Source organism: Lonchura striata, chromosome 12, assembly GCF_046129695.1.
Source record: "Lonchura striata isolate bLonStr1 chromosome 12, bLonStr1.mat, whole genome shotgun sequence".
In the NCBI taxonomy this organism is placed as follows: Eukaryota; Metazoa; Chordata; class Aves; order Passeriformes; family Estrildidae; genus Lonchura; species Lonchura striata.
In genome coordinates this window covers 9,218,406-9,241,435 of record NC_134614.1, presented here as the reverse complement: position 1 = coordinate 9,241,435, position 23,030 = coordinate 9,218,406, and the positions used below count along the sequence as shown (strand labels likewise).

The window sequence follows — 23,030 nt, the reverse complement described above, 5'->3', positions numbered from 1 at the left end:
AATATCAGGGGAGTGAATATACTCCCCACATTTCCCCATTCACAGGCTGCTTACTGTTGAAAAATCATGAGAATAGGTAAGGACAACAGATTACACACACACAAAAAAAATCAAAATGTTAATAGAAAGAAATAAAATCTAATATCTGATATGATTACAAATACCTACCTATAACTCTACTAGCTATATATTTTTTTTTCCTCTAAGAGAAAACTCAAGTTTTATATGGGCTGAAAGATGCTCAAACATCTTTAAAAGGCTTCAAGCCAAACCAACAGTCAGGAAATGGAGCTCTGGGTAAGAGCTCTCACCTCGTTCCTTGCCCCTTTGCCTTCCCTGGGCATTGGTGCTTGCCTAATCCCTTAGAGACTAGTCTGGGACTAATCTGGAGGAACCATTTACTTTTTTTACATCTAGTGAATTTTTGATGGCTTAGCTGTCTTGGTCAATTCCCTGAAGAGTCAGATATGCACCAGTCCAAGGAAAAGAGTGGAAATACTGAACTGTGGCATGTGGGATAAAAGCAGACATGCAGTGTTGTGGCAGTGCTGATTTAAACAGCTTAAGTGGCCATAAACTGTACCCTAGAAGATACACATTAAATCTCTATAAATCAAACATGCCCTAATGGTATAGGCAGTTATTTCTCCTAAGTTGCTTGTTATCATATCTAAACCTCTGACATTAAAGAGAATAGCAATTAATATTATTTGATTGCAAACTTCTCAAGCTTTTAAAGTGCTCCAATTTCACAAGGCCTGTAGTTATTTTTACTTCTGTTAGCTACTGAGGACAATTAAAGACAAAGAAATCTACAAAACCAAAATCCTCCCAGTAACAATTATAAAACTGCTGTGAAAGCTCCTATTTTTTTAGGCAAACATTTTTAACTTTCTTAAACTTTTCTCTCCCTAAACCACTGGGGTGGCTGTTTTTCTCTCTGATGAAGAGCCACAGCTCTCTTATGAGGAAACCTCTCCTCCCATTTCTGTCTCAAGGAGCTGCAAATGTGATTTCTAGCATGTAGAGAAAACTTTAATTTTCAGCAATCTGGGAATAACAGACCAAACAGAATTAAATGCTGATGTTAAGAATGTGTGATACTCAACTGTGGCTGCAAATCCACAACTTCTGCATATCAGAGGACTTTTGAGTAATGGAAAACAAGCTCTGCAACTTCACCTGGAAGTGATTTCAAAGTCTGTCCCTCATGCATGTTGCACCAGTGATACAGGCCCTCCATGCACAAACTCCAGAGCTCCAGTGATGATTACTTGAGGAGCAGCACAGACCATCTTGCCATTCCCTTCTCTGAAAGGATGTGGCTGCTTAGAGAGGGCTGGCAGAACTCTTAATCTGTATCTTCAGACAGTGGCATGTGGTTCAGTGAAAGCTTTAGTAGGAAATAGCCTTCCAGCAATAATTTTTTTAGAAGTGTTTCAGAGTAAATTTATTATGCTGGTATTTTTTCCATGAGATTAGCCAATATCATCATTTGTTGAATCACTCCTTAAAAAAATAAATATTCAAGCAGTTGTTCCAAACTCAGTAAATGCTCAGAGACTTGTTGGGCTTTCTAAAGCACAGGGTGAATACTTAGATACTGAACTTAAAAGAATCTTCATGACAAGTGAAATACTGAAATGACTGTACAATGATTTTAGGATGAGTTAACCACTTGCTGAAATACTCTGGGATTCTACCCTGAGAATCACCTCAGTGCCAGATCAGAACATTTACCATATTCCCCAAAGCGAAGGGACTCCCACTGCTGCCACTCCACGATGCTGCTGACAGCACGGATCCCGATGTAGATCAGCAGCATTCCTAAGGTGGCATCCAGCAAGAAGTTGATAAGGTACCTGAAAGGAAGAACAGAAAAGAATAAGTCAGGGTCCATTTTCTACAGGTTCAGGGTATTTTAACACCGTGATAGATAAAAGATCTGTAAGTATGTTGAGAAGCCAGAATATTGAGAACAATCATTTACCCACTTGTGTAATTACACTGAGCGCCTAAAATTTAAATAGTTCTAGCATTCTCAATATTTTTTTCTGTCCTTAAAAATCCCAAAACTTTCTAAAATTAGTTATTTTCTAATAATTGTTCACCAAACTGAGTTGCAACTAACGCTGCATTAGTCAGAAGCCGAGTGTCTGCAGAGGAACGTCAGCAATCCCGATTCTGCACGAGTCCTGCCGAGGCCACAAGAGGCTGCTGCAAGCCCGCAGCAGGAAAGCAGCAGCAGGAGCAGCAGGGAAAGCAGCAGCAGCAGGGAGGCAGCAGCAGGAACAGCAGGGAAAGCAGAGCTGCCAGCGCCTCTTCCACTGCCAGAGAGGGCTCCCTGCTCCCAGGGATGCCCGGGATTCCCCACAACACCCAGATTCCCAAGCACCCCGGCATGTGTCTTTAACCTGCCCACAGGAGCTGCTGTGCTGCTGTGCCAGGCAAGTCTGGACCCACTTTTAAACGTAGGGATATTTTCCCTAAGATAGATTTTGGTTAGTACTAGGTGATATTTTTTTTCTGCTATCGAGAACCTGCACCCTTGTCTGAGAATTTATCCAGCTCCACACTGTAATTTTGGTTATCCTCAGAGCACTGAATAATCTCACTCTCTTACTGGTTTTGTGTCACGTTACATTTAGATTAAAAGTGGGATTTGAAAATAAAAATATGTAGATGCAGGAGAGAATGCACATGTCTGTAAACCCTTTATTTTGCCTAGCTAAATGCTTTGTGTTATTTTTAGTAATCGAAGTTATTTTTAATCTAAAATACTGTAATACACTATTGTGCCCTAGCTTTAAATGCTGACAATTTCTGACATGCTTTTGTTACCTCACTTGAATATATACTTTGAGTAATAAAAATTGAATGAAAATAATTTGCACCTGCCGATTTTTAAACCTATCAGAAAATTCTTAAATCTATAAGCAAGGAAAATCCTACAATGATGCCTGGTGTTGTTGAAACTGTCATAATTATAACTCAAATTTTACAGTTAATGTGCTAAAATTAATGCATTTTGCCTAACAGAATGCTTTGTGGTGGGCAGAGAAAAGCAGTGTTCTTGCACATTTCTACTCTGTAGGAGCACAGAAGGAACCAAGGAGGAATAAGGAATATAAAACTGGCTTGTGCAGCAACACAAGCATGTTCATTGAGCTGTGTCTCTCCTTTGTTTACCCAAGAACAAGTGAGCAGATGCCATCGAAAGGAACTGGACTGGTTCTAAAAAGCAAATTACTGTGCTTTTAAAAGTCATTTCACAGCTTTCATTACTAGCAATGTGGAAGCCACTTTGAGCATGAGTCTTCTCAAGAACAAACCCAAACAATTATCATTTGCTTCAGGAGCTCCTGTAAAGAGCCTGTCGGGGTCTTAGTCATAAAATCTTCAGGTTTAATACACTACAGAGAAATGCTTATCTAGTTAGTCACACTGCTCCAAGCGTGACATTGCAGAATTAATTTCTGTACTAACTGCCTGGCTACCAAGCAAGATTTCCCATTTTTAACAAAATGAAAATAATACTGCAGCAGGCAATGTAGTTTAAGAAACAAATACAAACACAAATTATTTTTGCTAAATAACCCTGAAAGCAACCTCACTTTGCATTACAGCCTTGCTTTACTACAGTGAACACAACTGGATATTCATTTCCTTTGGTCCCAGCACCTTCAGTAAACAAACCTGAACTGCAATGTGCATCCCAAGTCCCCATTCATTCACTGAACAGGGACAAGTAGCAAGGCTTTGCCCTCTAGGTTTAAAATAGCTACACACAGTCCAGCCTCCTGCCAGACATGAACTTAGACAGAAGATTCCTGACCCTTGATTAACTAAGTTTAAACCATAGGCTTTTTAAAGTGACTGATTTTTACCATGAAATCTGTCTTCTCAGCTTTATCTTGCCTTACTATCCACATACACCAACTCAGCCACAGAACTTCCATAAAGGCATTTCCTTATTCCAAAATAAAACACTCACAGTGAACAGGGGTCTTCTTCTGTAAGGTCTGATAAATAGACATTTGCGAAGTGGATGAACAACATCCCTATGGCTTGCTTGGAAGTATCTAAAAACCTGTGTGAAGTAAAAACAATTTTTAAGACACACAAAACTGTTTGCAACACAACCAGACATTGCGAATTTATGCTAATTAAAACTCCATCTCCATTACTATGGAGAACATCAGAATGACAAAAGTATCATGGTATTTAGCTTTTATTTAACAATGTTCCATTTAAAATTCTGCCTCTATTTTTTCTAGCAATAACCCAAATCATACTATCTTGAAACCTACCACTGTAAATGTAAAGTCTACGGCTATCCTCTTGGTATCATATGCATTATCCAAGAGCTAATCCTGACTAACTCTAGCTAAGTCTTTAATAACCTCCTGGAAACAATGAGTATCCCAGCCCTGATAGGTATTTTGGACCTTTTCTTTTTCTGCATTTTTAGCAAGCTTATGGCACAGACAAAAATAAAATTCTCATCATGTGTTTGTGGGTGAACAACTTGATAGTGACTAATGAGCCCTGTATCTACAGTATCTCATTTAAAAGCCAGCATATTTTTCACCTGAAAGCATGAAGTGGTTTCACTGAATTTTATCTACAGTGCAGAGCTTAGAACACACTGCAAAAGAATTCCAACCTTGACAATATTATCTCCAAAGCAGATGATAAAGTCAGAGAGAAAAGAGTTTGTTACTCAAGGGGAAAATATAAACCCCCACTTAGACAGTGATTCAATAATGACTCCAGCCCTTACCATTCTTTTTTCATCATCCTTTGCACAAAACCAAAACTTTCAGTGGATGTTTCATTAAATGTAAAACATAAAAATCATAGTAAGTATTCTGCAGGCAAGACTGTGTTCTTTGTACTATACAGAAAAACAACCATTTTGCCTGTTGTTTGCATGTCTATAAAGATCTAAACACCCCAACAGATCCAAATGACATTTTATGCCTGAATTCATCTACCCTCCCTGATAAATGTCTTGAACTTCAATCTCTTCATTCACTGCATGACACAGAGCTGAGTGTTGGAGATGAGGCAGGAAGCCAGTGAGTTTCATATCTAATCAGTACACTATGCTATAAATAACAATACTTGAGTCCCAGAACAAGATTCTTTGCTTAAAAATTAAGGCCTATCAGTGCACTTGTCAGAATTTCAGGCTGAGGTAGACTGTAGTATACAAAGATTTAGTACTTCTTTTTTCAATAAAATAAAGACCAGTGTTAGTTTTGAGAAGCAGCATTGTATGAGAGGAATTTAAACCACTGAAGGCTTGAACAAGTGGAATAGCAGCCTAACATTTACACCAGTCTCAAAACTTGCTTCAAATTCAGTAACTTTTAAAATGTAGTAAACACAAATACACTTTTTATACCTTGTATTTTTTATGGTTGATGTATTTTTTATCATCCTCCATTTTATACATAGTAGGGTACCAACAAAACATAGTATTTATTTGAGCCCAGCTGAGATCTTCTAAGTTTATATAAGTCTCTGATGTTCAGATGCATCTTAGGGCTACTCTAAGTTTCTGTCTTTAGGAAGAAGCACAAATGGAAGCTTTATGCCTAAATACACATCTCTACAGATTCTTAGAATTGTTCAGTAAGAAATTACTACCCAGAAAACACACAGAAGGTAACCTGACTCGTGTATTTTGGTAACTTTTTTGGTTCCTCATTGACAGTTACCAATTTCTTGTCATCACTTTTCTTTATTTTAATCATCGTATACTAACATAATCCCTACAATTTCTACAACATGCAATCAGAAAAGAAGTTAAGAATAAAGTATGCAGAAACTTACCATATCCTCCAGGGACGTCTTTCATGCTTTGGTTCTCTGAAGCGTTTTACTAGGGAGAAAAAAAAAAATATAATTGAAGACAATCAGAAGCTTCCAAAGCAACAAAAATATAGAAAAGTGAAAGCAAATAGTCTTGCAGGAATGTGACATCTTTGATGAAATGGATTTTTCCCTACTGCACTTCACCATATCAAACTCCAAGGATACATTTTCAAAGGAACTCCCTTCTATCACCTCTAAGTTCCTAGAGCTCCATTCTCTGACTGCCAATATCCCTCACATGAAACAAGAATCCACATCTGACCACATTCCATTGGCCTGAGCTTTTATGACTGCCCATCCAGAAAATTTAATTTTCAACAATAAAGCAGGTATTAGAAAGAACTGTTTCTTTTCCTCACTGGAGACCCAAACCCAAATTGGAAAGTATTCTCATAACTTCGTCCATAACAGCAGAATAAAATCAAGTGAATCAGTAGTAGGACAACTACATTCTCTGACATCTCTACTTTGTTGGCAAACTGAATTACAGAATGAAAGGTCAGATTTTTTTTTTTAGTCTGATAATCCCTTCACAGAAAGGTAGACAATTGTTACTGTACTGGCAACAAACTAACAAACAAAACACTATTAAAATTAATGAAAATTATACACAAAGGCAAAAACGTAGGTAAGTTAGTCTATTGCAGTTTCATTGCAGTTTATTATACAACTGTTTGGGCATCTGTCAGAAAGCTCCTCTCATACCCTGCCCAGCTACTTCCAACCCATCCCAGGTCCATGTGGAAGGATCTAGATGACTCCTGAAGAACAAGTGTGGGAAAACAGAGGGACAAAGGCACAAAAGCAGTTCCTGATGTGCAAACAGTGACTGCTCCATATATTTGCTCTGTCTGGTCTGCAGTTTGTCCCATCTCCTTAGGAAATTCAATTTCTAACTCCTTCTAGGCAAGAAAACCTGTTTTCCTGCTGGGAGCACACACCTCAGCCCTGCCATGGGTCAGAGATGGGGCAGGGGCTGTGGCAGCCTCACCTCTGTCAGATCTGGCCTCATATCCTAACACAGATTTATTCTTTGTTACAGTTGCAAGATACTAAATTCTTACACATCCCAAAGAACACAAACACAACAAGGTAATGTAAAACCTTTCCACTAAGAATGGGGGTTACATAAAGGTTTTACTTTGTGCCCAAATTCCAGGACCACTCACCAGTTCCTTCAACATAAGTTCCTTCAACAAATTGTAGAGATTCCGATTCAAGAGACACAAACCATAGCAGGTATAGCCAGGCAAAATACATACAGGTGTTTTAATCTGCTTCTTCTGGTATTAGTTATGAATTTCAGTTTAACTTAGGATGCTCTGTGTACATCATGCTTGCCCAGCTTACCAGCCTTTAAATCACATTCTGGTTTCTGAACCAATCATAACTTTTCCACAGGTAAGGCAATTTTCCCCAAAGTCAACTGTCCTCATAAAACAATTAAATAAATCACCTGCAAGGTGGAGGGGCAGCACTTACAGGGAACACTGAGCTGCCAACCTGCCATCTCCCTGTCTATCACTGCTTCTGACAGCAGAGAGAAGCTGTTTCACCCCTATGAAAAACTAAAAAGTGACAAGACAAAAAGATTGTACATTCACACCAAAGATAAAGTTGTAATAGCAACATTTGCCAGCAGTTTTCCCTGTGAACAGCATGACATAAATATAAAACTTCTGTTAAAAATGAGCAACACTCAGCCAAGTTAACCAGTTTGTTATTTATGACAAGTCCTCCCCAGTCACACTATGGATTACTTTAATTAGTGGCACTTCTGTGTAACAACAGGAAGCCACAAACCATCACAAAACAAATGCAAAAAACAGAAAATTCAAATTACTGTGGAGTTGGTGCAAGGTGCTTTTCTGCAGACAAAATGGCAATAAACTGCTAGGGTGTGCATGTTTTGGGCAGGGGTGAATGCCAAGCTTCGGCTTTTGTCTGTTATGCTATGAAGTTGTATAATGCCCCTGGATTCATTAATTTCTTTTAAAAATTCACAAAAATTCATTTTGGAAGAGGATATTCAAAAGCAATTCCACTAACAGCATTTCAAATTTTATCTGTACTAAGAAACAGCCTTGATAAAGTCTGTTTTTCTCTGTCCAGTTCTAAAACCACTACATTTCATTTGAGTTAACATTATACAGGACAGCAAGCTTGGAAAGCTGTTTTTGAGAATGTACTGACTGGCTGAACACACCACAAAAACGCATGCCATTAAATGAGTAAAGTCTTTAGCAGGTTCAACCTGATGAATATGTACCTGTACACTTGAAAGCCTGGTAGGTCCATATGAAAGTGCTGTTTGCCCAGCCCAGCTCCTTGCAGCAGTGTCTGTGAGCATCAGGTGTTTTTGACAGATGCAGACACTGCCAACTATTTCTCAACATAGCCCTGATGCAGAATTTGAGCCTTCCCAGTAGCTAAACTGAGCAAAACCCCAACAGGCTGTAGACGACCACACTGGTAAGCTCAGGGTTCTCAGCATGCTCACTAGCAATACAATAATTTTGGAACCAAAAGTCAGCACACGCTTCTTACAGAATCTCTATTGGCACTTTCTAAGCACCTATCAAATTGGGGAGGGGAAAGTAATTTCTCCCGTTGTGCTCCCCCAGAAGCCGTCAGGATTGCTGCTCTCAGCCCCAGCCCCAGTTTCTCTTGGCAGTCTGAGCACAGGCTGGGGCTGGTGCAGTGTCAGCTGACAGATGGATCTCAATCTGCCGGCCCTGCCTGCGAGGACGCGGCGCTGCTCCATATGCTCCAGCTCGGAGTGCCGCGCTCGCACCGGCAGCCATCCACCACACTTAATATTAATTAACTAATAACGTGCAGAATCTCATGCTGAATTATAAATGGAGAAAGAAGCGCTACTTGTTTACATATTCAGTGCCAGAATTTTTCAGGAAAGGAAATAAAAGCACTTCTGCCAACAAGCATGTGAGCTGCCAGATGGACAGATAATAGATAAGCATATAAGACACAGTATTGCCAATGCAAAATTCAAGTTCATTGAATTGTCTTCCCACTTCATTGAAATTCTAGGGATAATTAATGCCACAGTACTGTGGAAGGGTTTCTAACACTTACTTTAATGTGGGAGTTTTGCAATCAGAATTTCAGAGGACTCATAGGGAAAAATAACGGCCAGAAGAGAGACAAGAAATGAAATAAAACCTCTCCAGGTTGTCAATATGCAAAGCAACACTTGAAATCCTGCCTTTCTCTCTCTCCTTCATCTCCTCAAGAAGTCCCACAGGAACTATTTTGCTGATGTGAAGTAACTTCAATATGGATTCAACAACTCCAAGTTTCTGGATGGTTGCTTTTGTAGCAGCACAAACCTGGCTCATCTTACACCTTTGAAATGTTTCTATGTATCATGCACTACTGCATTTCTTAGATGCAGCTTCTGGCAGTTCTCAGTAAGAATCTTTCTGATCAAACGTTTCTCTAGCTCATTAATTTGAAATTTAAAAAAAAGTAAAATCAACATGTCCAATGACCTCTGCAGCTGCACTATGACAACACTGCTCTTCTGAGGAGAGAGTTGGGGATTTCACCTGTGTTTCCAGCGCTTCTCAAAACTTTTTCAAAGATGGGTCATACACAAAGCATGTGACTGAATGTTTCATTTTATAAACCTCCTATATATTTCTGCCATCAGACCTCAGCAGAGCAACAGCTGAGCTGGCAAAAGAGAAAAGAAGGAAAGGTTGGTACACCACATTCACATTTCCTCACATCCATGGGCAGTTTCAGCTGGGGCAGAATTGGACTCTTCTTACAAGTGCACGGGAAACAGTCACAAGTTGGAGCCAGGAAAATTCCAGGGTTAAAGAAGTAAAAATTTCCAGTGAGGGCAATTAAATTCTGAAACAAGTTGCCCAACGAACATGCAGTAACTGCAGTCTGACAGACCTTGAGAATTACCCTGGACAATGCTCCAAGCAAGGGGACATGGGCTGGCCCTGCTCTGGGCAGGAGGTGGAAGCAGGAGTCCCTTCCAAAACATTGGTATGTGAGTCCAGAAGTCATTTTCCTGTGATCTGACACTTAAAAAGTTCCAAGATTTGAACCAATTGTCAAAGGACTAAAGTATGGCTAACTGAAAATCACACATAGATATGTGGAGGGACAGGATCTCACACTGAGAAATCTGCTGCAGTGTGAGCTTCCCAAATAACATGTTTGCAACCAGACAGATCCTCCAACATAGCCCTCACAGTGCAAAACTGCTGGGCTCTGCAGGCTACTTTGGTATTGATTCACACAATTTCCAGCATTCCTGACAAGTATTACAAGTTTCCTGTACAAGGCTGTTTGCTCACTGTGTGTGGAGTAACAGCTGAAGTTACACCAAGCAGTAGCACCCGAGCTTGGAATGCAGATTTTCAGATGACCACTCTCAAAGAATGGCACTATTTCCAGAACATTTGGTTATCAGACCATATGCCTCACAAATTTGAACCTACACTTTCTAACCTTGTAAAAAAACTTGTAAAGTCAACTACATACACAGGCCAGATTTTTATTTTTTAAAATTCTGTTTGGGAAGACTTTAAAAAAACACTGTTCTACTTGTTAGTATCAACACTTTTCCCACAACAGTGGGAACCATGTCTGTTCTGAACAAGCATATGCACACTAGTAAGTCCTGAAAATTTACATGACTATGGAATAACAACTACCAATGAATTTCATGTTATTTGTGATCTTTATTATTAATTTGCACTTACCTCCTTTTACTGTTAAAGCAAAGCCTTTAAGAGGCTTGTATTGCCATTTCACTTGATCCCTTTCCCATTATTTTCTTGGTAGCAGCACAGTGAGAATAAATAATCACATGAGATTACATAAAAGATTTCCCCAAAACAGAATTTTTCTTTTTAGAATTAATTGTGAAAGAAACAACATGTCCAATGAGAATAGGCTACAATGATGCCTTACAAAGGATACATAGGTCTGTAAACCATGTATCACTCAATTACCAAAAGCTTTTGTGACACTCTGAGCTGAGCATCTCCCGATACTTAGAGTTAAGAAAAAAAAAAAAAAAAAAAGGAATTCTGTCTGCATCTGTTTTAAAAAGAGGCAATAAATGTGATTACAAAAAAGCACTACAGAACCAGTGTTTTTGGTGTGCTGCTCATTTCTCCAGCCCCAAAATGCAATTCAATTTTTGCCCTATTGCAAATTCTTCCTTCTATTCCTATGCCCCATTAGCTACATGCTCAAATGCAGGACACTCTGAAAGCCTGCTGCTTATTTCCCTGCATAACAGCCCCACAATTCTACATAATATTTTTGCTTAAGGACACAGACTTCTCCACACTTGAGACACCCATGATACTAAAGCAGAAATTATATTGGACCAGAACTGAATTCCAGTGATATTGCTGCATTGGAGAAGCAGGAACCATGGCTACTTCATGATGAAAAAAGTTATGGAATAACTCACTCATGGGGAAAATTTTGTTCTAGTTAGTATTAGATTGACATACTACAAAGTGCATGAGGCCCCAGCTTTGCTGTCTGGCAAAAAGAATTTTAAAAACTTCTGTAAGAGAGAAAACAGCATTAGCATGCACGTACCCAATCCCTTTCTTAATTCCACTGTGCCCTTGGCCTTAATGATTCTGTAGTGTAATTAAGAACTGGTCCATTAAAGAAGGTCACCCAGGGAGAAACTTTCTAGAAAGCTGGACACAATAAAGTTTAATGAGCCAGGCAGTTGGTTATTCAGGGACACGTCACACTAAAGATGCAGGGCCTGGACAGCCACGAGGTACCTGCAAACCACAGATCTTATCCCAGACTCTGTTCCACTGGTAGCATGATAACCTTGTGGTTAAGGCAGCAAAACCTTTGTGGGCCTGACTGGAACTTTTGTCAGAGCAGAGAACAAGGGGCTCTGTTTTACTGCAAAGTTAGACATCAGTGCCAAGCATCCACCAAGCCCAGCTATCTCATGACCTGGACTCCTTTGTCTCAACACAGATGACATGAGATGACTGAAAACAGGTGCCAGCACTGGATTTCACATTGTTTATCAAATGGGCAGAAGTGCTTGCTAGATAAAAGCTGGTGAAATACAGTAATTGAAAATTACCTGTGTAAAAGCATTTACTTCCTACCTGCTTCCACAGCCAGCTAAAAACCTACCTGTAAGTTTTGTTCCTTCAAAGGTTTAGTGAGAGCTAAAACTTTACAGTCACTCTGCAAGGAATGGTTATCACAAAGTAAAGCTCCCCTTCATAGTGCAGGGGAGCAGAGGACAAATCATTATCAGGAAAAGAACCCCAAATACTGCTGTCTGGGCTTTGGAATAAATCAGATGATTCTGCAGCTTCAGGAAAGGCAGTTGAATGCATTATATGAAGCTAGTGAGTTTCTTATGCCTAACATGTATGCACTTCAGGCTCCAAATTTTTTTCCTAAATCCTTAGCTTGTATAGACTGGCTGTGGGAGACACAAATAAATCATATTACCTGAATACAACTCAGCCTAAGACAATTTCAGCAAGACTAATCCCATGCATCCTGGTAGCACATGACTGTGTGGCTCTGACAGATGCATTAACTTGGCTGTCAATAAAGGAAACAAATAACATCTTAGCAAAGCCAGCAGCCCAGACACACCACATCAATAGCCATTGTCATGGAGCTTTTTTCCTTTTTCTTAAAGGTAAAGCTTACTTTTAAAACAACTAAACTAACTTAGCAGAAGGAGAATTGCACACATCTTCTCACTTTTGATTACTAACCTATTTGTCTCCCCAGAGAGAGAAGCACTTTAGAAATCATAAAATGCATCTACAACACACTCTGTAAACAGAAGCATCCAGCCCTCAGCTCCCAAAAGCCATGGCAATACTAAAAATAAAGGGCTGCAAGTAACTGCTTTAAGAACTCTAAGGTAAACAGCACAAGTACTTTAGGAAATATTTATCCAAATAATAAAGTTAAAAGCCACAATTCAGTCTTAAGAGACAGGCATTTGTTATCTTTGCATTTAGCATACACAGCACTGCTGGGTCAAGGCGTGCTCTGTTTGAAAGTCCTAATAAATCACTTTCCCAGCACTTTCAGAGAGAGATGCATTTGCTATTCTGTTTCTTCAACAGATATGAGATGGTTAAAGCAAAGCAAATCTTAGCTTCCAGGGAAAATGCTTGTGAGATTGGTGTTGGGAAGTTGATACAGATCCCTCCTGCAAATACTCTTATATTGTGAACCAGGTATCATTAAACAACTACCAAATGAAAAAGCAAGGTTTCTAGAAAACCAGCTGTGCCATTCCTGTCATGCTATGCAAGCACCCAGTGAAGACTGAAGAATACAGTCTACTGTGTTCAAGTGGATTATTTTCTCTGCTAGAAATCAGAACCATTTGGGAAACATGAATTATTTAGTACGAGACAAATAGAATCAATCCATATTAATGTGCACTAAGCAGCAATTTACGATTCACAACACCATTTTCACGTACAGCATTCACAAGATCACTCAATAATACATGAAGCTTTCTGAACGTTATTAGTATGACAACAGGTATCAATGAACTTTAAGTCATTCAAGCTGCTTGTTTTAAATCAGCTCTTGGGAACAGGCAGAACTGCCAAAGCACAGCTCCAAACTCAATCAGCATTCATTAAAATATTGAGCAAGGCAGAAACTGTAACAGTTTTAAAAGCAGAAAGCAAACCTGAAATGTAAGTTCAGATACAAAAAAGATGCAAAAGGAAAACTGTAAAAACTTTGTAAAAAATGATAAAACAGCAAATGTGTTAAATCAAGAAGGCCAAAAGTAGATGTAAACTGTATGTTCAGAGACCATTTAAATTCTGAAGAGCTTTGCTTACCAGATTCAGTCTTTCTAGGCTGGAACTATCAGAGCATTGAATTGCAAGACAGACATTTCATACAACACCAACTGTTGTAAAAATAACAAAAGATACACAACCTACTTTCATATATTTTCTTTACACATGATCAAATATCATAAAAGGAGAGTCAGAGCCAATTATGTAGACTTCTTTGATATAATGTAACTAACAACTAGGTATACACTAAATAAATAAAATTTATGAAATTAGGATGAAATCATGTAACAATTTCCACCTGCAAAAGGCTTCGTACTCTTTTGCAACACCAAAACTTAATGCCAGCACTGAAAACATAGTGCCATAAGTAACTCAAGGTTTTAAGATTAGATGGAGGAGGGTGGGACTTCCTCCACCATAATTTTAAAGCTCCTTAGACTATTTCATCTTCTAACATTACAATTACCTTCCAAAGAAAGCATTTAAGTCCTATGTATATAAAATAACGTAGGCTGGTAGTCACACCACCTGCCTCAAAGCAAGGAAGATGTGCTGGAAAATACTGAATAGCAGCTTCTCCAGTATCAGGAAGGAAGTAAAGGCAATTATGCTAAAATGGAATTAAAATTTTAGAGTATAGTATCTCCAGAAATGATTAGAGACAGAGGATATATGCTGGTAGTTGTGAATAGTTGCTTGTAATTTAAAAGTCATTTTTGTTCCATGGAAAAATTCTGTATTTTTGAGAAACAGAAAAAAAATATCACAGTGAAAAAAGAAAAAGCAAGCAAAGGTTGTTTCTGTAAGTGAAGAACTCTCTCAAGGGGACTGCCTAGACTGTCCAAAATTGCTGTGGTGAACCTTATTTGTATTTACTTCCATTGCTTCATCCTTTTCACAGTGTCAGTGGAGCAATGGCGAAACCTCTCAAACAGAAGCAGCACCCAAAAAACTCCTTGTCACAAATCCTGAGCACCCTGCAGCTCCCAGACCAGCTGCTCCCGAGCTTGTTACTGTCCCAGCAGCAGAGAAAACAGGAACTGTGGCACAGCTCTCCTCTCCTCTCTGGCAAGCCAACATATATTGATCACCATGAGAGGAGGAACGCTTGGTCTTAGAACCTGGGGTAGCCAAAAATGTGACAGAAGACAAAATGACCCAAACCATACCAAAACATATTGAATTGCTTCGATGAAAAAACAATGTTTGCTTATTATTTAGGAAAAAAGTTGCAACATTTAGAGGAAAAAACATTATAAAACCCAGGAAAAAAACAAGTTTAGTAACTTCCTTGACACGGCTTTTCCCTGCTGTAGCTCTGCATGTCTGTAAAATAACTCCCACTTGGAACTATGAATCTGAACCTTGAACAGTGAGCTATGAGGAATCTGAACTGTACATCCATTTTAGCTCATTTTCATTCTCAACCTTCCTTACATATGACAACAAATGTATGAGGTTATGACAACAAATATATATAAAATGTGTGATTCAGGGTATGTGGCAGAAAAACAGGTCTTCTGTACCATGACCATCACTGTGAATAGGTTTAGTTATCCCTGACTAAACCCTAAAACCTCATGCTCACACCACACCACCTGCAAAAGCAGACCCATACAAGCTCTGAGCTTATACTCAGTCTGCCAGAGATTTAACAAACTGAGTTGCACAGGGAATAAATTTTGCTGAGATCAAGAAATCTTTGAGAATGTAAAACATTTCTTACCAGCAGGCATGAGAAAGCAGACCTGATTTTTCACTTCATCAACAAAATCCACACAGATAAGACCTTGTTAAATACCACTTTAAGAATGCAAACTTCATTAACCATGAAATTAATATCACCACAGAATGCATAACTGCACCCTGTGTGTCTGTACAAATCAGCTCCTTACAGATTTAATTATAAAACACCAGTCAGAAGACATTCAGTATGCACTTTAGAGTTAAACACCAGTCTAGCTAACAGTCCAGAAGTTCATCCTAATTAAACACAGCTTCAGAGTTCCTGGATAATTTATCATTTTAATAGTTTACAAATGTCAACATAACTTATCCTTTTTCCTAAACATTTCACAATGTGAATGACGTGTGTAATTATACTTAGAACAATCTTATTATGGGGCCTACAACTACATCCAGCCATCAGCTGAGTAATAAGAAAATACAACACTTTCTGAGCCAGCAAGACAAAGTAGTGCATCAGACCTAATGAAGAGAGACCGAGAGATTGCAGATAATTTGTCTATATTGCTGCCTTATTTTCCTTGTCTTAACTTTTACTGGCATAGTGTTTCAAGGATAGTCCGTGACACTAAAATATTAATCACCTGATATGATCAGGACATAAGGACCAATAAAGTGCTGTTACAATCTATGGCAACTAAGAATTGTACATCTTGAAAGCAGCTTTAATAAAAAAACGGGTTATTTCCTTCACTTAAAAAGGATCAGTTCCCAACCTTATTATTACATGCTTTTTTACAGCATGAAATTTGTCAGCAAGATGTGCCTTTTTCTGGACAGTTCACCATGGACAGAATTTATTCCACACAGATGCTCCATATGTTAAAGAGTAATACAATATTAGCATGGCAAAAGGAAGTCATTTACTTTGCTAATTCAGCTAGGGTTTTTTTCTGCTACAGTTCATACATAGTGCATCTCTCCTATTTGTCTCAAACTTTTCTGCTACAGCTCGTAGTGCATCTCTCCTATTTGTCTCAAACACAGCTCAGGATGTCACAGAGGCACTGAAGGGCTGATGATTTATTTAAAACAAACAAGCAGCAGCAATGTTACATGGCTGCAAGCGATACCTCACCATCTGGGGAGAAGGAAACACTGGATCATTGTAAGGCACAATTTACTTACCCCTGACCAAAGTGACCTCACAGGGCTTTTCCAAGTCCTGCAGCTACAAGCAGACACTTAACCTACACAACAACAGCTACCGCAGTGCGCTGTGATAGCGCTCGTCACTAATTGCCATGGAATGGGCCCGAAGGAGGACGAGAGCGACACACATTTCTGCTTCCATCAGCCCATCCCGTTTGCTGCCTGGCCCGCAGCCAGGCGGGAGGGAGCGGCCGCAGCCCCGGCTGCCCGGCCCGGCCGCTGACCCGGCCCCGGAGCTCTCCAGGGTCCTGCCCCCACCCCGCCGCCCAGGCCCGCTGCTCTCCCCGGGGAGCTTTTGGCGCTTCCCCCGTTTGCAAAACGCCCTCCCAAACCTCGCCTTGCAGCACAGCTCAAGAGCACATCTCACAAGTGTTCCTTTGCCTGCAGAGGGTTCAGCCCCGCCGCAGCGCTCCTCAAACATTGCAATGCCCGTTCTGCATTTACCGGCGAGCCGCCAGGAGCTCGCACCTGTGAGCTCGAGGAGAACGAACAAAGCGCGTTCTGCAGGGTGCCTGCGGTGTGCAAGCACAATGCTGGCCGTGTTTTCACACCCAGGAAAGCTCCCATTTGTGATCTGACACTTTTGTACGAGACAAGTCTTAATACAAAAAGGACCCTGCTGAGGGGTCCTCAGGAATTCATGAACTGAATCACTCAGAGCAAATACATTCGAGGATGCAGTAGTAGCAAGTTAGAATAATATAAAATCTTTTCAAGAAATGCTTTCATTAATAAAGCTAGCAGGGCACTGCCCTGCATCTCAGGAAATGCCATGCATAATAAACTAGTTGCTGTTACTCAGAGGTCTGTATTCCACTGCTATCAAATTTTTGTATTTTCTAAGCCTGCTCAAGCCGACAGAAAATTGCTATAGAAAAAAAGCCTAAATCATATGGTTCAGACCTTTTATATCTAATAGCTTATTTTGTGCCTTTTTTGTTAAAGGCAACTGGAATTACCTTTAATTCTTTCTCCCTAGAACATATTGCCATACAATTACTCCTTTACCTCCATGTAAATATGAAATAATTCCTCTGAAAAGCACATTTTTGCTAAGGCATTTCAAACTCTACTAAATTTCCTACTAAGGTAGCTTATTATGTGAAAAAGCATTCCTTCTCCTTGGACAGCTTTTTAAGTGGGAAAACTTTGCTGTAAAGATCACTGGCACTAAGGATGTAGTTTTAAAGGTATGTCCTTTAATGTAAGCAAAGAGAGCACCTTACAATACATACAGTATCTTTTATTGGAATGGTTTCTTTTTGTTTCATCTGTGACTCAACAGCACACCCACCTACTCAGTTATTCACTGCACCTGAACTCAATCATCCCACTTTTGTAAACCCTTCTCAGCCTGAGTACAGACACAAACTGTAACAAGCCATAAAAAGGGAATAGATTCCCACACTCCGGTCTCCTTTACAGTGTATTTGTATTTTCCTCACAGACAGACACAAACCTTCTACCTGCAGAGAACCAACTGACTCCTCTATTTCAATAATTCATCATACAATTCACATCTGATTTCTCAGCCATTCCTAAGCAGCCCAAAACAAACACTGCCACACCCTGATAAGGTACCAATCTTCTGGCAAACAAGCTTAGTAAATAAACTACTATAAACAGTTTGTTAGGCAGGGTAAGGGGATGGGCAGTGGGGTTTTGCCCATGTCTTTCCCAGGTCTGGGTAATAAAAATGGAGTTATTTACACCTACATCTAATGTCACACATGTATGAGAATATTGTGCTATCGTCCCTCTCTTATCATTCACTACCAATGAAAGCCCAGCCACTGAATGCTCAGAAGGTGCTTGTAATTACAGACAGAATACATGCTATTATACTAAAGTATTTAAAACCTGCTTTGTGGCATCAGGAAATAAACACAAATATTGCACCAAGGAACCTCAAACACCTAAGGAGCAAAGCTATCATTTAAAATTAAGATGCTGTGAAATAAGATACAAACATAATAGCAGCAAACTTTGAAAAAATATTATTTTTGGCTTAGTGACCTGTAGCATGCATTTCTTCCATCAAGGGAAACTCATTAAGACTTCCTGTTATGAAATGGCTTGGCTTAAATAAACCAGGGTGGAAAAACAAATCCATATGTAAGGCAGGAGGGACAAGAACAAAAGCAAGCAATACACTTAAAACCATCAGGCTTCCAGGTTTGAGAGTTAGTGGCCAGAGTCCAAGAGGCTGCCAGTCCACGCAGACTTGCCAAAATGAGGTGTTTTTTCATCAGTTAGTTCCCTTGGATAGGGAATGAGAGCCTGTGCTCAGGAGAGACCCAACAGAAGTTGTCACACCCAACTTCAGTTCAGCTTTTCCAGTACTGGAACCTCTGTAGCATCTGGGTGAAACTGTTTCACACATCTTCAGCCTCACAGCTGAGCAGTGAAATTAATTCACAGTAATTAAACACAATACAGGTCGGCTCTGATAGTATTAAGTAAATTCACTACTGGCTCAGACATCAGTAAAGGACCACCCTGCACATGCTTCACATCAAGAACAGCAGGGAACAATTTGGAATCAGGAGCAGATTAGTGCGGCCTTAACTGACAACAATAAAAACCACATGCAAACTTTGACTCTTTTAAAGGGACATAGATGACCACTAGAAGCACCTTCCACAAGAAAAAGGTTAGGAGTTGTGACCCTAAGTTATATTTGAATCTGGAAAAACCTAGAACAAAGTCATTAATTTAAACGGTAAGGTGGGGTGAGTGGGTAAAACTGATCATCATTCCCTGGGTGTCAGAACAGGGAGTCAAGAGCTACAGGGAAAAGGAAACCTAGGAATTAAAGTCAAATGAACATTTTGTCAGCTGAAAGTGAGAAATTCACTATTCCTGTCACTTCTTGGTTGTGCCCATTCAGTAGAGAGGGAAAACATAAGGTAGGCTGATAATGTGCCTGGAGTGAAAACCTTTCCTACCAGCATCAGAAGACAGACACAGCAGGGCAGCTCCCACACTCTCCCTGGCAGAGAGCCACATTTTCCACAAACTAAAAACCTGATACTTAACACATTTTAGCCCTTCAAATACGAAGTTTGAATGATGTCACTGGCAGGCCAGCTGACAGCACAGCTTTACAGCAACTGAACAGGGGCATGAACACAAAGGTGGCACATTGGAGTGTCAGATCTCATATAATTTTGCTTTCAGAACAGTCATTCAGTTCTTTGTAGATGAACATCCAGCAGTGAGGCACAGAAAAGGTCCTTCTCTTACAGCTTAGGTTTAAAATATTTTCTTTTTTCCACTGAATGCAAGCATGGTAAAATTTATCTAGAAAAGGACACATCTGGGTCAGCCTTTGATTTAGCCACTTACCAAAATTTCTTACTCTTTACATGTCAAATTGAATATTTTTCAAAGAAAGACAGTTTCTGTGCATAAAGAGCAATTGTGCCATGTATCTCTGGTGCCATTCCTTTAATTTCTTTTACTACAGAGGGTTCAGTACCATTAATCACAACTGAAGTATTAGAACATCTCCTTCTAGTGCTTCCTTACAAAAAAAGAAACAAAAGAAGACAAGTGACTTCCTCCTTATTAAATTTAAATACCAGACAGTCATGGGTAAGGCAAGAGCTGGAGAAATGATTCAGCTGCACACAGAGAATTACTGCTGTTCCAACGGGGCCTGACTGCAGTCACAAATCTCAAGCAGCCTCTGCCTACTTGTTTCTCCCTCTGTGCCAGAGCCTCTCTTGTGCCAGACAGCTATGGGACCAGACTACTCCAGGTTAATTGCAATCCAGTTCTGTGATGCAGCTCCAGCAGCTCTGACACCAGCTGTGCAGGTGCCCAGATGTTTGCTGAGGTCATGCTCTCCCTCCATTCTCAGCCACAAGTTCCTGCTTTTCTGTCACATCTTACCTGTCACAGAAAGTCCTATTTGCTGAGGAAACCTTAAAGGGCTTGGAACAACACACTAGGTGTTCTGCATATGACATAAAAAGGTGTCCCGAGGTGACTTTATGATGCTAGTGAATAGAAACATTCCAAAAAAGCTACCAGACAGAATTTTTGTACAAAACAGCCCCTAACAGAGAGAGAAAGCTGCTTTTGTAGCACTGTAACAGGCCCATGTGGTGTCACCAACTTCTCTTCCTGCTCAGGGAGAGGCACAAAATACTGTGGAAGAGAACATAGCTGGTAAAGCTGGGGCAAACAAACCTGTGCATATGTTTTTGAATATATGCACTTGTAAGAATGATACGCTGCTATGTTTTTGCTCTAGTCTGTTTTGGACACAGACTCCTTTCTCACTAGTACACTGGCTGCATTCCACTCCCTTCTGCCACAACTGCATCAACAGTCTCCTCCCAGTTCATGGTTTAACAGTACCTAACCCAAGTCAGAAAGTGCAGCCAACAACGTTTTCATTTTTCTACTCCCTACTTTTTATATTAGCTTTTTCTTGACATCACTTAGTGCAGTGATACCATAATATGCATAAAAACACTATTTCCAGAAATAAAAGTACCATCCTGACAACTAACATCTGTAGTTCTTCATCTTTTGATGTCCAATCCATAAAAATTACCTATTTGTATCCCTTAAATCTAACACCAACACTGTGCACTCATCACCTTCTTACACAGAGGTACTTCTGTTTGGAAACTGCTAAAACTTCTAATTATGAGGCTGCTGTCACTGACCAAATGCTACACTGCTGATTACTGCTGCCTTTCAGCCACAGGATGACAGCTACACACATAACTTTTAGGAGAGCAATGTAATTGTTAATAGCAACTAAGACACCAAGGCATGCAAATATAATTGTTAGCAAACGTCTGAGTTAATAATAGTATGACAGCAGCATGAAAAGGCATCAGCGCAATTCTAATGTAAACAGGATCTCAGTCTTTAGATCAAACTGTCAAACATGTCCCCGATGTTCTCTTTTTCCTCTCCCACCTTTTGCTACCAGCAAGGTCACAGTCAGCTGAGTAATGACACTGGGCTTCTTTTCCACTCCTCCACCCAAAGGATACTAACTAGACCACGGGATAGAGATAAACCCACCAGAATTGTTTCATGTTGTTGTGACTCCCTCACCACAGGGCTGGAGCCACCAAAGACCCTCCTTGCCTTTCCACCACAATCAAAGAGCAGCGGTGAGTGCTGCCCATCAGCTGAGCCCTGCCAGCGGCCACACTGCTCCAGCTCCCAGGAATGGCCCTCCAAGGAAGCGAGGCACGATCGAAACAAGTGTGACTTTGCTGCTGGTGACACGACAGGGTAGGTGCACCTGCAGTAAACCTGCTCAGCCAAACCCGTGACTTGTGTACATCCCAAACCCGAGCGGCTCCGCACACTCCACCTCCTCCTGCTGGCACAATTCCAGGCAGAACACACACCCACCCGATAAATTCCACCAGCACGGCTACGAGCGCTAGGAAGGCAAGTTTGTGAACGCCAAAGGACATGAGCCACCGCCTCTGAGGCCTCCCCGCACGGCCGCGCTCCAGCTCACCCGGCACCCACAAAGCGCCGCCGGCGGCTGCGCCCCCCGAGCCCGCCGCGGCCCTCCCGAGCCCGGCCCGGCCGGGAGCCGGCACAGCCCGGCCGGGAGCCGGCACAGCCCGGCCGGGAGCCGGCACAGCCCGGCCGGGAGCCCGGCACAGCCCGGCACAGCCCGGCCGGGAGCCGGCACAGCCCGGCCGGGAGCCCGGCACAGCCCGGCACAGCCCGGCCGGGAGCCCGGCACAGCCCGGCCGGGAGCCCGGCACAGCCCGGCCGGGAGCCCGGCACAGCCCGGCCCTTCCCGGGACGGCCTCGGGGCAGCGCGGCCGCGGTCCCGCTACCGAGCCCGACCCGCCCGCCCGCTCCCCGCCAGGCCGGAGGCCGCGGCCCCGCCACTCACGCATGAGGGTGCTGAAGGCCACGACGCCCAGGAGCCCCTGCAGGAAGATGCCGAATCTGTCCATGAGGGCGCCGTTCTCGCAGCCGCGGTCCCCGGGCCCCGGCGCCCCGTTGGGCCGCGGGGTGCCGGCGCTGAGGCCGAGGCTGCCGTTGGGCGGCGGCGCCCCCATGGCGAGGCCCGGCCGGCGCCCTCAGCGGCGCATGGCGGCCGTGCCCGCCCCGCTCCGCCCCGCTCCGCCCCGCTCCGCCCCGCTCCGCCCCGGCCCGCCCCGGCCCGCCCCGCTCCGCCCCGCTCCGCCCCGCTCCGCCCCGGCCCGCCCGCCGCGTCACCGCGCCGCCCCGCGGCCCGCCCGGCGCTCCGCCCGTGACACGGACCGCGGCTCCCCGGGCCCCGCGCTCGGGCAGAGCCGGCTGAGGAGCCCGCAGAGGACTGCCCGGTGCTGCGGGCAGCTGCCAAACGCCGTCTGGCTCCAGCAGCCCCACACCGGCTCCAGCAGCCCCACACCGGCTCCAGCAGCCTCACACCGG

The 23,030-nt window shown here is 41.9% G+C and overlaps 1 protein-coding gene across 1 annotated transcript in view; it reads right to left on the bottom strand.

Annotated features, from left to right (window-relative positions):
• STIMATE (STIM activating enhancer) overlaps positions 1–22,672 on the bottom strand; it is a 34,083-nt gene extending 11,411 nt beyond the window's left edge. Inside the window, exons 1-4 of the mRNA XM_031505926.2 lie at positions 22,504–22,672; positions 5,842–5,890; positions 3,995–4,090; positions 1,741–1,862 (exon numbers count right to left, since the gene is read on the bottom strand). Of these exons, the coding sequence (XP_031361786.1) occupies positions 1,741–1,862; positions 3,995–4,090; positions 5,842–5,890; positions 22,504–22,672 (436 nt within the window). The remainder of the gene's footprint in view (positions 1–1,740; positions 1,863–3,994; positions 4,091–5,841; positions 5,891–22,503) is intronic.
• Between the last annotated feature and the right edge of the window lie 358 nt (positions 22,673–23,030).